General features: G+C 44.7%; 2 protein-coding genes across 3 annotated transcripts in view; one reads left to right on the plus strand and one right to left on the minus strand.

Moving 5' to 3' along the window:
• LOC108157416 overlaps positions 1 to 6,076 on the plus strand; it is a 31,416-nt gene extending 25,340 nt beyond the window's left edge. For both annotated transcript variants that reach the window (XM_017289467.2, XM_033389586.1), the window contains exons 6-7: positions 5,106 to 5,427; positions 5,502 to 6,076. In XM_017289467.2, the coding sequence (XP_017144956.1) occupies positions 5,106 to 5,427; positions 5,502 to 5,647 (468 nt within the window). In that variant the 3' untranslated portion in view covers positions 5,648 to 6,076. The remainder of the gene's footprint in view (positions 1 to 5,105; positions 5,428 to 5,501) is intronic.
• Positions 6,077 to 6,530: 454 nt separating this feature from the next.
• Positions 6,531 to 7,468, minus strand: LOC108154470 (ficolin-1-like). The gene is made up of 2 exons (XM_017284741.2): positions 6,810 to 7,468; positions 6,531 to 6,749 (listed from the first exon to the last, which is right to left on the minus strand). Exons 1-2 carry the CDS (start codon positions 7,451 to 7,453, stop codon positions 6,611 to 6,613), a joined length of 783 nt encoding a protein of 260 aa, XP_017140230.1. The 5' UTR covers positions 7,454 to 7,468; the 3' UTR covers positions 6,531 to 6,610.
• Between the last annotated feature and the right edge of the window lie 4,648 nt (positions 7,469 to 12,116).

Here is a 12,116-nt window from a genome sequence, read left to right on the forward strand (position 1 = left end):
CAAAAAGGGTTGCCTCTGCCTGTCTTCTGATTTGATTGTGCGATTTCCCTTCTGTCATTTATCATAAAGATTGAGGGTGAGTGCAGGATGAATGGATGGGGGGAGCGGAGTGGAGTGGAGCCCAACATGTGACGGCAGAGTCATATGCATATACTCGTGCGATATAGGGGGCTGGAACATCATTACTCATTCGAGAGCGTTTCCATTTTTGCATCAATTCTGCGACTGCCGCTAATCAGTTGCATAAATCAGGAGTAGAATGGCAGTGCCGTCCCGTTCCGGACATTACGCCCCCGGGCATCATTTTAAAGCAAATCAAGGCGTTCGCCATTTTCCAAATAATCGTAACATTTCTTTGACCGCAGACGCAAACGCAGACCCCGGGCAGTCCTAACCCGAAAGCGTTTTTTTCTGTTATTAATCATAGCCACGACATAAAATAAATTACGTTAAACTTCTGGCAAAAACGAATTTGCCGGACGGGACAATGGACGAGAGGACAACGGACAGAACACAGAAGACAGAGGACAACGGTTTTCAAATGAATTTACGAGATGAACAAATTTTCAGTTGACACGCCCCGAATTCAACTTTCTTGGATTCGCTCTCCTCTGGCCCAGCTAAGAGAAAACTTATTAAACGCTTCATAAATTTTTATATTATGTCTACCCACATCATCAGACATAACGTGCAGCAGGGCGACCTGCTTCGTCTTTCGCCCTCTGCCCCGAGTCCGTCTGTTGCTTTGTCTCTCTCTGTCTTTCTGTCTCTCTGTGTGTATCTTATCCTGTCGCTTTATATCTGTCGTTCCGCAATAGTCTACTTTTCGGGGCACACACACATGCTTTCACCGTTCATATGCAGGCCGTTTAACATTTTATCTAGACGCCGCTTTCCGCTTGCCGCTTGGCGCTTGCCGCTTTCTTTGAAGCCAGGCCAACTAATGACAAAAGCCGAGACAAAAGTACGCTGCTGTGCGGTGGATCGGGGTTCTTGGGGATTGGAAATGTAGGGTCTCCTCAGTCTGTCTTGTCACATAAAATTTTATATCTACTGTGTTTATGTTGGCCCAGACACAGACAGTAGAGACAGAGCATCGTGTACACCATACAGCATCCATTTTGGCGGCAATGGCCGTGCAATTTAGTTTCATACTCGTACGTATACTCGTATGTATGACCGAGCATTAGATGCCTTCTTGATATTGAATTATGATCTGGCTGCTGGAGCTGTTCACGCTCTTTAAATTAGATGGAAAGGCCGGGATAATGCTCTATCTCTTCTCCACTGTGGCTGCTGTCACACAAAACAATGCAATAAATAATTCTGCAATAATTCCCAGCACGTGTTGAGTTCGAGGCGAGAATCCAACTCGAGATTAAAGCAACCTCAACGTACCCCCAGCCCAGTCAGGCAGACAGGGAGAGAGCACATGAGAGCATGTGTGTGACCCACTGAGACAACGGGTGGCTCACATGGGGATTGGGATGGGGGTTGGGGATGATGGAAGATGGGGAAGAAAAAACTTTAACGACCAACATAATTTGTTAAAAAGTTTCTGTCATATTAATGGAAAAGTGGCTCAAAATGTGTTGGTCTTCTTGCCTCGTGCTTTTTTGGGTGATTCATGGGAATTAGTTGGGATTAGGGACTGTCGTGGCCAGCAGCAGCACCAGCATTAGGGGTACGATACGGGGGCCATTAGACATTTGGATTTGTGTGGCAATCGATTTTTGATAAATTATTTATTGAGCACCGAAAACTAAGAACATAATTAAAGCTTAGCTTAGCCGAGGCTTTCAATGCTGTTGATTAATGGATGGCCCGTCCTGTCCTATGAAGGGAAATCGATACAACCGAAAACTGAACGAAATAGACGAAACTTTAAAAATCTTTTGCAATTTATGGTCTGTATAAATATTTGTTAATTTTCAGATAGTATTCTCTTCGGTGGAAGACTGTTCTGTTGAGTTGCATATTTCGTTGCGTTCTGGCAAAGTTTTTCCCTCAATTTGCATAATCCTTTCTTGGCAGAAATTATCAAGTCGATATTAATTGCCAGGGCATCACAACAGACTTGGCCAACGAAGCACAGACCGGCCCAGACCCGACCACACCAAAGATAATGTACGAAAATAACAAAGTTTCTGCAAGCTCGGCACTGGGCCATGCTAATGCTGTTGGAAAACAATTTGCCGGCAAAATGTTTAGGCCAGCAAATGCCAAATGTTCATTTAATTGCCCGCAGGGGTGGTCCGCGGAGGTGGCGGCGGCGGTGATCCCATAAAGGTAAATCACAAGAAATATGAGGGTATTTTCACTTTTGGGTCGCTGCCCCAGCCACATGCTTAATTAAAGCGCTTGGCTTCTTAAGAGTTTCTCGTAAATTACATGGCATTAAATTGGTGGCGGCAAGGGATACGAAGAAGGCAGCAGGAGGAACCAGATAGGCAGAGGAGGGGGTTGAGGGCGATGGTGAGGGTGTGGGTGCGGCAGAAGGAAACGCGAGAGAAAACTGAAAACGACTTTTTATGTCGCTGCGTTTCGGCTTTTCCTGTGCCAGCCAGCATAAAAATAAAAATAAAATTCAAATAAAATAAAATAAAAAGGCTAAGCCAAAAAACGCACAAAACCCGAAACAAAATGTATATGTACGAACGTGTAAGTTTGTGGGTGTGTGTGTGTGTGATGCTGTTGTAAAAAGGGTTAAAAGGCGACCAGCGACAGCAAAAACAACAGGGACCGAGCGAGAGGCGAGACGAAGCACAGCAATGAAGCGCTTTTGCTTTTAATGTTGCGGGTGTGTGGATGGGGCAAAGTGGGCCCAAAGGTGAAGAGGCAGTGCGAGATATCCTTGAGAGCCCTTTACACTAACAAAAAACCGATCAAATTTACACATTTTATTGGAAATAGAACTAAATTGTTCTGCCAAAACTAGATTAGGAATATTTGTTGGAAAAACTCAGCTAATCTCCTCCAATAAATTCAATATTTTTCAAAAGAACTTATTCTGCATTTAAAATAGAATTTTTAAATGGTGAGATTCATGACTGTCTTCTTTAGCTCTTTTGTTGATGACTCAGCCGAACTGACTAGACGTTTTTTCCAAGTGTACCCTAACTGACCCAAAAACTGGCAGACCTGTAATATCTTACACCTTTTTTACGGGCAGGGCGCGCAGGCGGGCCAAAATACATGCATAAGTAAATGGAGCTCAAATGAGTTTGTAAGTGGAAATGAAATGCATATTTATTGTATTTAAATTGCCAACGAGTTTTCGCTGGCCTTAGAGCACAGCTCAGGCTGTCATGTGAACTTAGCTGTGAGCGGAAGGCTGGGACGCAGGCAGGCAGGCAGGCAGGAAAGCTGCGGAGGCTGGTGCTGAGGATGAGTCAACAACAGGACATGCAGTAGAACGGAAATGGCAACACGACCGTTTTCAAAATGGCGTCTGCATTTCCACTGCCAACAGGCAGGGCAACAATGGACGATGCGCCATTTGCGACTAAAAGCATTGCACGGCAGTTTAGAGTTTTCTTTTCGCACTCGGCGGGAAAGATGCGCTAAACGGAAATCGTGGTGTGTGTGTGCGAGAGGGAAAGCTTAGCCAAATGAAGCGGAAAGAATGCACAGGAGTGACGCATAAGCGAACTATATATCCCAACTGTATGTGCATATAGTACATCTCAACAATCGAGGCGCATGTCGCATGTCAGTGCGGGGGTGGCAGAGATCTTCTGGTGCTGCTGGTGTCATGGCGGAAATGAAATTTTCAGCGCTACCACAGACACGCAGGCAGGCTGTGATGCAAGCATCAAATAAACAGTTTGCATAGCAGCAACAAGAACACGATGCAAACAAACTTCAGATGGACACACACATACGCACACATACGGACACAGGGACTGGGACAGGGACACTCTCAAACAAAACGCCGGACACTTGCAGAGGCGAAAAAACCAACCAGGCGGATGAGTGACTAAGTGTCTCTTGATGTTGTTGTCGTTGTCGTTCTGTTGTTGCTGTTTTTGCTACGGTGCAACATTGAAAACTCGTTTTTAAATGGCAATGCCCAGCAGCAGCAGCAGCAGCAACAACTCTTCCCACAAGCAACAACAAAATATGACATGCCATGTCCGTTCGCTCGCTTTCAGTGTCCGTTTCCTTGGCTAGCATTGCAGTTGCCATTGCCAGCTTCCCTGCCGCCTCCCTACCACTCGCCAAGTGGCTCTGCTCAGCTGTGCTCTGTCCGGCTCGACTCTGTTTTGCTGGGCCAAGGCTCGCCACTGGCAGCCAGCCATTGCCACAAGTGCAACATGCTCGTAATAACCCCTCCGCACACATACACACCCACTGTGGATGGGGGGACCAGGAGACAGACGACAAATTGCCATTCATATGCAGTCGGACAAAACTCGGAGCGAAACATTACGTTTTATATACACTATCAAAAGGAAACATAGCTGAGGTCAGATGATAGTACCGGCGAGTGGGACCATTCCCCGCCCCTCTCCACGTTTTAATGTTGATCAGATTTATAACCCCATCCGATCGAGGCATGTCCCCCTCCCCTTTCTATTCCAATTTTGATCGATATCGAGAGACATTATCCAATAAATCACATCAGAACAAGGGCAGATAACCCTGTAATTTAAGAACAATTTGGGCCCAATCCCAAATATTTTTGTATGATAGAGAGGGATATTTGAGGCTACAGCTTTTCAGTGGCTCTGTTTTAGGTGCATTATAGAATGCGGACTTTATAGGGTATATTTATTTCGACTTTCAGTATTCGTACTGTTTTCATGCCCTTTTTTTCTTTTTTGTTATTTTTCCTTGCCGCATGCATGCTGGAACATTATTTTCTGACTTGTGCTCGGGGGCGGAAGCGGTAGGGAAAATCAGTTGCAAGTGCAATTGCAGCTGGAAGCACGCCATGAATAATTTAAGGCACATTTTGGGGGAACGGCACCGATACCGGCACCGAGCTTTAGGCAGTCTTTGATTAGTATTCAAATGACAAAAAACCAAAACAATATTGTGGACGCTGCGATTGATTTGATTGTCCTCTTTGTACTCTGTCTCTTCCTCCCTCTCTCCGATAGATACCCACGGAGGAAACGCAGTACATACGAACGATTGACAACTTAATAGCATCCCGGCTCAGTCTGAAGCTGCAGCTGCAGGCGGTGCACTTTGTGGCCGGTATTAATGGCCATGGCAATGGCAATGTGAATGGCAATGGCAATGGCAACGGCAACGGCAACGGGAACTCCAATGGCATGGCGAACGCACTGGTCACCGGCAGCGGGAGTGGGTCTGGCGGAGGCCTCGTACTGCGTTGTACGGCACAAATTGGCGATCTCTATCAGGAGTACAAGGAAATCGAGTTGGGCACACCACAAAAGGATCCGGTGCCGGCAAGAGGTAAGCCACAACTGCAACAGCAGCAGCAACAGCATGTAGCAGCCGTAGAAATTGCATATTCTTGACCATTTCAGTGACGCTGTCGTCGGGCACGGGACTGCGCAGCTTCTTGGAGGCCTATTTCACAACATCCACGGCGGCTGTCGCCTGGCAAGGGGGCATAACTATCTGGCTCTTCTCCACGCTGGCTCTCGTGATTAGCTGCAGCCGAAGCAGCTAAATGCAGGTGACATACAGCCCCATGCAGAACATTCGAATTGGCTATGGGTCTGTTCGGGACACGGATGTTGCCCGGATATGGAAAGTGTATAGCCTAAGTGATGGGTGTTATCGATAGCGCGTACGATTAGAGCTCTCGGCCGTGAACCGCATTAATTATCTCTCGTGAATGCCATTTGATTTACACACACACACACACACACACTCACACACATCCAGCAGTATGCACGAGTATATGTTCATGCGATTCCTGTTGAGTACACACGCGCATTAAACAATAAAACTGTAAATATTTGCTTTAATGATGTAAACGGATACAAGTAAATGAACTCGCACAGACACATAAAAACACACTGAAACACAGACACATACATGTACGACTAATTGTTAATTAATGGATTATTTAATGACGCATAAAATATTGGATAAAGTATTAATGTTTCATTTGCATTTAGCTTCCACACAAGCAAATATCAACTTAAAGTTTAAGCCATGAAAATCGTCGAAACGATTAAAAAACAAATGCAACAACAATTGTAACAAATAAAAATGCCAATGTCAAGACAAACAAAATACATTCAAACCAGAATAAACAAGCATAATTAATCAAATTAGTTTCGCCACTGACTTTTTTTTGCAACCTTTCAAACAGTAGGTATTTATATTCTGAGCAAATGTTTGGACTTGGAGCTTAGCCAAGAAACTAAACAATAGCGGACCCAGTAAATTACAATCGCCTGAATTTTATTTCTACTTGGTAACAGGACAAGGGAAGTCTATAAGAAGTTTGAAAATAGAGCCGAAACAAAGATTTAAAGGTAAGGTAGGGACCTGGCATTTACACAATTTTCTATTCCCGATAAAGGTAAGCATTTGTTTTTTTATTAATAAATCTTGTAGTCTTTTAATCGTTGTAGGCTTTTTAGGCATAATAAATGTTAGGGTGGTTCTTCCAAACCATACATCAGGTCCTTACACGAATGGGACGCATCATTATTTGTACAAATGTAATGGGTCGGTATTGTTGAAAGTAGGTCCAAGCAATGCATCGATAGCATTTGGTATGCATCTCCTTTTTCGCGGGATACTTGCCGTTTAGGTTGCTGTAAAGAAATCCGTGTCATATTAACTTATGATCTGGGATCTAAGCCACATCGACCAACCTGGTATAGCAGTTGTTGTACCACCAACCGCCCCAAAAGAGCTTCGAACAGCTATCTTGGCCTGGGCCGTTGTTCTTTCGATCGTAGGTGGAGAAGGGCATGTTCAGGTGGTACTGCATTCCGTTACCCGCCTCGCCCTTGTACTCTCCCAAGGTGCGGATAGTGTAGTTCTTACTCAGGCCGAAAATGGCAAAGCGATCGTACATAGCATAGGCTCGAGTCCCCTCCGTGTTTTGCATTAGAAAAAAAATTTCCGTGGGCTCCGACATTGCGATGCGATAGATCTTTTCCAATCCGTACCAGAACTCGTTTTTTAGGTCCCCGAAACCGTTCTGATAGTCAGCCCAATTCCTTCGAAAGTCCACAATGTTCTCCCTCCGGCGTTGGATCATCGTCCAGCCACCTCCAAAGAAGCTGGCCACGCACCGCACTGTTGAATTTTTTTTTTGGCCCTTAAAGAAAGTGGTATAGAGGCCATCATTCTTGGCCATTGTGCAGTCGTCGAGAAATTTCCCATAGTGTTTAACTTTGATGCTGCTGTAATTAGTCACCTCCTCGGGATCAGGCCTGTCTTTTCCATGCCTCCGTTGTCTGTTAGCCGCACCTACGCCAAGCAGCAATAGAAGAAACCAGAGACGCAACATTCTCGATCGGACTGATTGGACATACTAAAGCTGTTGGCTCTGTTCGTTATGGTTCGATTTAAGTATTTCAGTTAACCTCAACGGTAAAATTTATTGAATCAAAGCGTTATTTTTATCATTATGCTCTTGGTCAATTGCTGTAATACCAACCGGCTTTTCATCGGCATTGTTCTTCTTGTCCCAGATGTAGAAGGGCATGTTTTGATGGTATATGCTATATCCTACAGTGTGGGTAGTCAACCTCTTCCTGCATGCGACTAATGTTCTGCAACCCAAGGAACCAAAGTAGAATAGCTCCCGTATGAGATACAAGGTTTTTTGGTATTTGTTGCGGCTTTTTAAAATTAAAATTATTACTAAATTATCACAAAAGCAATGCACTTTAAATTTAGGGTCCGAGCTGAAAATTCCAGTCAGTCAAGTATTGCCAGTCAGACCTAAGGCTAAAAAGATGTTTTAATTAAAACCATGTACAAATATTTGTCAACATTTCTATCCATTTCCGGAAAGAGTAATTTCAGTATTCAGCTGAGCTCTTTAAGATTTAACAGCGAGCTCAGCTGCAAGTCGGAGACTTTTTCAATCGATTGTCAAACAGAGCAGCAGCTGCCTCATTTACAACTCAATTTACGACGCGTTTCGCACGCGTTTTTATCCGCCCCTGCGAGTTGAATGAAAGTGCGGGGCATACTTTTAGGCTGGGGCTGCTAAATAAACTGCTTGCAGAAGTTGATTGGAGGGGGCCGGTCGGCAAGCAGTGCATATAATGCAATTAAAATCAAATATATACGAGGCAGGCGCCGCGCAGAGTAGTTTTGCACTTTCCGAAAAAGTCATTAAAAGATAAAATCACAAAATCAATTAGCCAGAAACTTTAGCTGACTTTGTTTCTGTCTCTGTCTATGGATGGTCTGGGCCTTCGCTTGGGTTTTGGGGTTGAGATTGGGGCTTGGGCCGAAATTGAAACTGGGACCAGGCCTGGGCGCCATCTAGCCTGACCATAAATTGCAACACTTTTATCGTCATCCCAGGCCCGCCTGCTGTTGTCCTTGTGTCCCGGTGCCGGTGCCGCCTATTTCTGCCTTTGCCTCTGCCTCTGCCTCTGATGGTGGCAGTTGCACAGTTGCACAGTTTCCGATTTCCGTTTCCGCTTTGCGGTGCTCGCCTTGGAGCTGGCGCTGGAGCTGCCACAGTGCTGGAGCTGCCTTTTTATTTGCCGCACACTCGCTCGCCTCGGTGCTTGCATAAGTGGGCAGAAATCAGCTCCTCCACTTGGCCAACAGCGTGGCCTGCTGTTGCTGCTGCTGCTGCTGGTGGCCATGTATTTGGTTTTTTGGCAAACGCATTTTTTCATTACTTTCGACTGGCCCACGGCCAAGTTGTGGCCCCGGCAGGCAATGGCCAAATGGTTGATGGTAGATGGCAAATGCATTTGCTTGTATGTTAACGTGCATCATTCGAGCCTCTGGCGAGCTGCCTCTGCCTCTGCCACTACCACAGCATCAGCCTCATCCTTTGCCGGAGGTTCGGGGCAGGACAGCAGCCAACCGAGCGAGTTCCGCTCGCATTCTCAGCCACGCCCTCGGGCAATGTACACAACAGAAGAAGCAGCAGCAGAGGCAGAAGCAGCACCAGCATGAAATATTTTTATGCAATTGAAACGAATTGCGAAAAAATGATTTATGCCACAGCATTAAAGCCCAAATTGGTACACTCAAAAGGAAGCAGTTCTGATATATGGTCATACGATATGCTTCATAAGGCAACAGGGATGATAACATTATAAAGCCGGGTCAGACTCTGCTCGTAATGAAGCCAGCGCTGCTGCAATGCGAAGGAGAGAGATCCGATTTGGCCATGAATGGCATTTTTCAGCAGCGAAAGAAAGCTCAAGTACTTGAATGGCTTTTGGTAATCGAAATATATAATTTTTAAAGAAGAACACATTCAATTCCCCCAGTAAATTCCCTGAACTTGTAATTACTGCCATAAGAACTTAATTGTAATATTTCCCTTCCTTCCCTTATTTCTGGGAAATACCACTCAGTGTCAGTCACATTCCTGGACAAACGGAGCCTCATTACAGGTCAATTAATTAATTGAAGCCTACCAAAAAATAGCCGAGCTGCTCCTCAATACGGCCATAAAATTGAATGGACCATCCTCTGAGCACACTCGTATTGTACAGAGAAAGCAGCACAGACACCGGACAGCACAAAAGCACATATCCGGGGAAGGGAAGAACGATGGCGAGCCAACAAAATGAATTGCTATAATCACTGAGGCAACAGCAGGAGCCACTCAGCAGACCAGGACTAGGCACTCCAGCTGGGAGAAGATGGAGATGGCGATGGAGATGGCGACGGAGGGAATCCCTATCCACATGCAATGACATATTGTGAAAGGCATTTGATTCGACTGGCGAAGTTCATGGCTCTGGCCATGGCAGTGGTCAAGCGGCCATTTGAATTTGACTTTTAATGGCAAATGAATCTCTCCGTTTGCCTCTGATCCGTACCCACTCCTCGTTTAGAAACTTTTTATGAGTGTGAGTGAAAGTTGTGTCTAAATGCTCCTTCCATTTGTGCATACAATTGCTTCGTTAGAATTTAAAACACGCTCATTTCATTTTAAATGCATAACATACATATGTCATATACTCGTAGAGTGACGTGGTCCACAAACGGGGGTTAGGTTAAGCCTCCTAATGGTTGTATGACACAATTTTTGGATTATGTACATATGTATGCCCATAGAAATGGACTTCAAATGCTCGAAGCTATACTTATCCGGATGATTCCATCAGCTAGAACTTTACTAATTCAACTACGCCAGTGCCGGTTCATACATTAGCATAAATTTGGCCAACCATTGTTATGGGATGAGCCCTGGATCAGGCATAAGGGGCATGTGTCAGGGCCCGATTGATGCCATGAATATTTTATTAACATCGGCACGCTCCACCCTTCGACACCAAATGCTAGTAGATCATAGGGGGATCGAAGGGGACTCCTGTTTTTTTTTTTATATAATTCCAAGCCTGAATTGGGCAAATGAGATTTTCGCACGAAATTTGCATTGGATATTGTTGGGGCCAGCTACGTGCAGCCGGCTGACAAATCGTCATTAATAAACCCTCCTAGAAGAGTGACTGAGTGACTGAATGACTAAAAGTGTGTATGTAGGTGTGCTATTTTTCTGTGGGCGTGGCAACAATGGCGCTTCGTTAGTGCAGCAGCAGCAGCAGAAGCAGGAACGGCAATCAAAATTCAATTTATTTAGGCAAACAATTCGATTTTTATATCTCCACGTAATTTTGCTTTGATTTTTCTCCTTTCGGGTTTCTTCTTTTCGCATTTCGCATTTTATGGAATTGAAACTTAATTGCAATTTGCTACACAAAGCAAATATTCAGTGTATGAGCAAACTGGAATGACAGCTAATAAAACTAGCAATTTAATTAATAATTTCGCAAAACAGTAATTACACGGCATAAATTCCGATGCCAAAAATAGCCAACCAGCTAATTATACAACCTAATTTATTTTATTTGGTACCCAAAAAAAATAGGCAGACAAAGGACGCTAGAAAGCTTTGCGAAAATGTATTATCGCGGTAGGCTAATGTAATATATACTCAAAACACACACCGATTTCATTGTTGTTCTGGAAAAATTAAATGTAATTTAATAAACCGAAATTGCGCATCTATGTATCTTGTTTGCTAGCTTTAGCTTCCAGCGTACTAATTTCTGTGCTGTACTGTGCTGTGCTGTGCTGTACTGCGTGTGTGTTTGCTCTAGTAATTTGCATTTAATTTCGCTTTATGCAAATTTTAAATTATATTCCACAACAACCAACGATTGGGACTCGTGTGTGGAAGCCCATTTAATTAAATAGACATAAATGCGAGTTCAGTGCACAATCGCAATCGCTGGCCATGCAAGTGATAAAACCAGCATCAGTCCCAGGGCCCTCGGCCAGATCCCGCCCAGATGCCGCGGAAGCCGCAGCATTTAAGCGCCGTTTAAGCCCGCTCGACTTGCGGCCCATCATCGACCTGTCAGGGTGCCAGGGGACGGGGACGGTTGCGGGGACTGACGATGACGACGACGATGACAGCCGCAGCGCAGCGCAGCAGTAGCATGTAATCAACAGTCGAACAAATGGACAGACTCTCGGGGACAGTCAGATATATATGTATGTATGTACGAGTATGTCAGGACAGGTCTGAGTCATGGAAGTACTCGACCCCAAAGGCCGCAAGCAGAAACAAACACTTTTTGAGCGGCTGTCAACGAATTCAGTTTGCTCTTTCAAGCTAAGAAGCCAAACAAGATGCCACAAATATCTTTAGGAAATTCAAAATTGTGAACAACAACAATACAAATTATCTGCTTGGGAATATTTTTCCATAATTCGAAATGGGTTTGGAAAAAGGTTGTTTATTCCAGAATAGATTTTAGTTTTAAGATTTTAAGTCCGAATAATTCTGTTATTTTTGGTGACATCATCACTCCGCGCAACCAGTTGCATTCCAGAGGATGATCCACCAGCCGCCTCTCTGTGTGGGCACACAGACGGACAAATGTTGGATTTTATTTTCCACTTTGTCATAATTGTGGAAATGGCAGCGTGCCGTGCCTCTGGGCACACGATGTGGA

This window comes from Drosophila miranda, chromosome 2 (genome assembly GCF_003369915.1).
Source record: "Drosophila miranda strain MSH22 chromosome 2, D.miranda_PacBio2.1, whole genome shotgun sequence".
NCBI lineage: Eukaryota > Metazoa > Arthropoda > Insecta > Diptera > Drosophilidae > Drosophila > Drosophila miranda.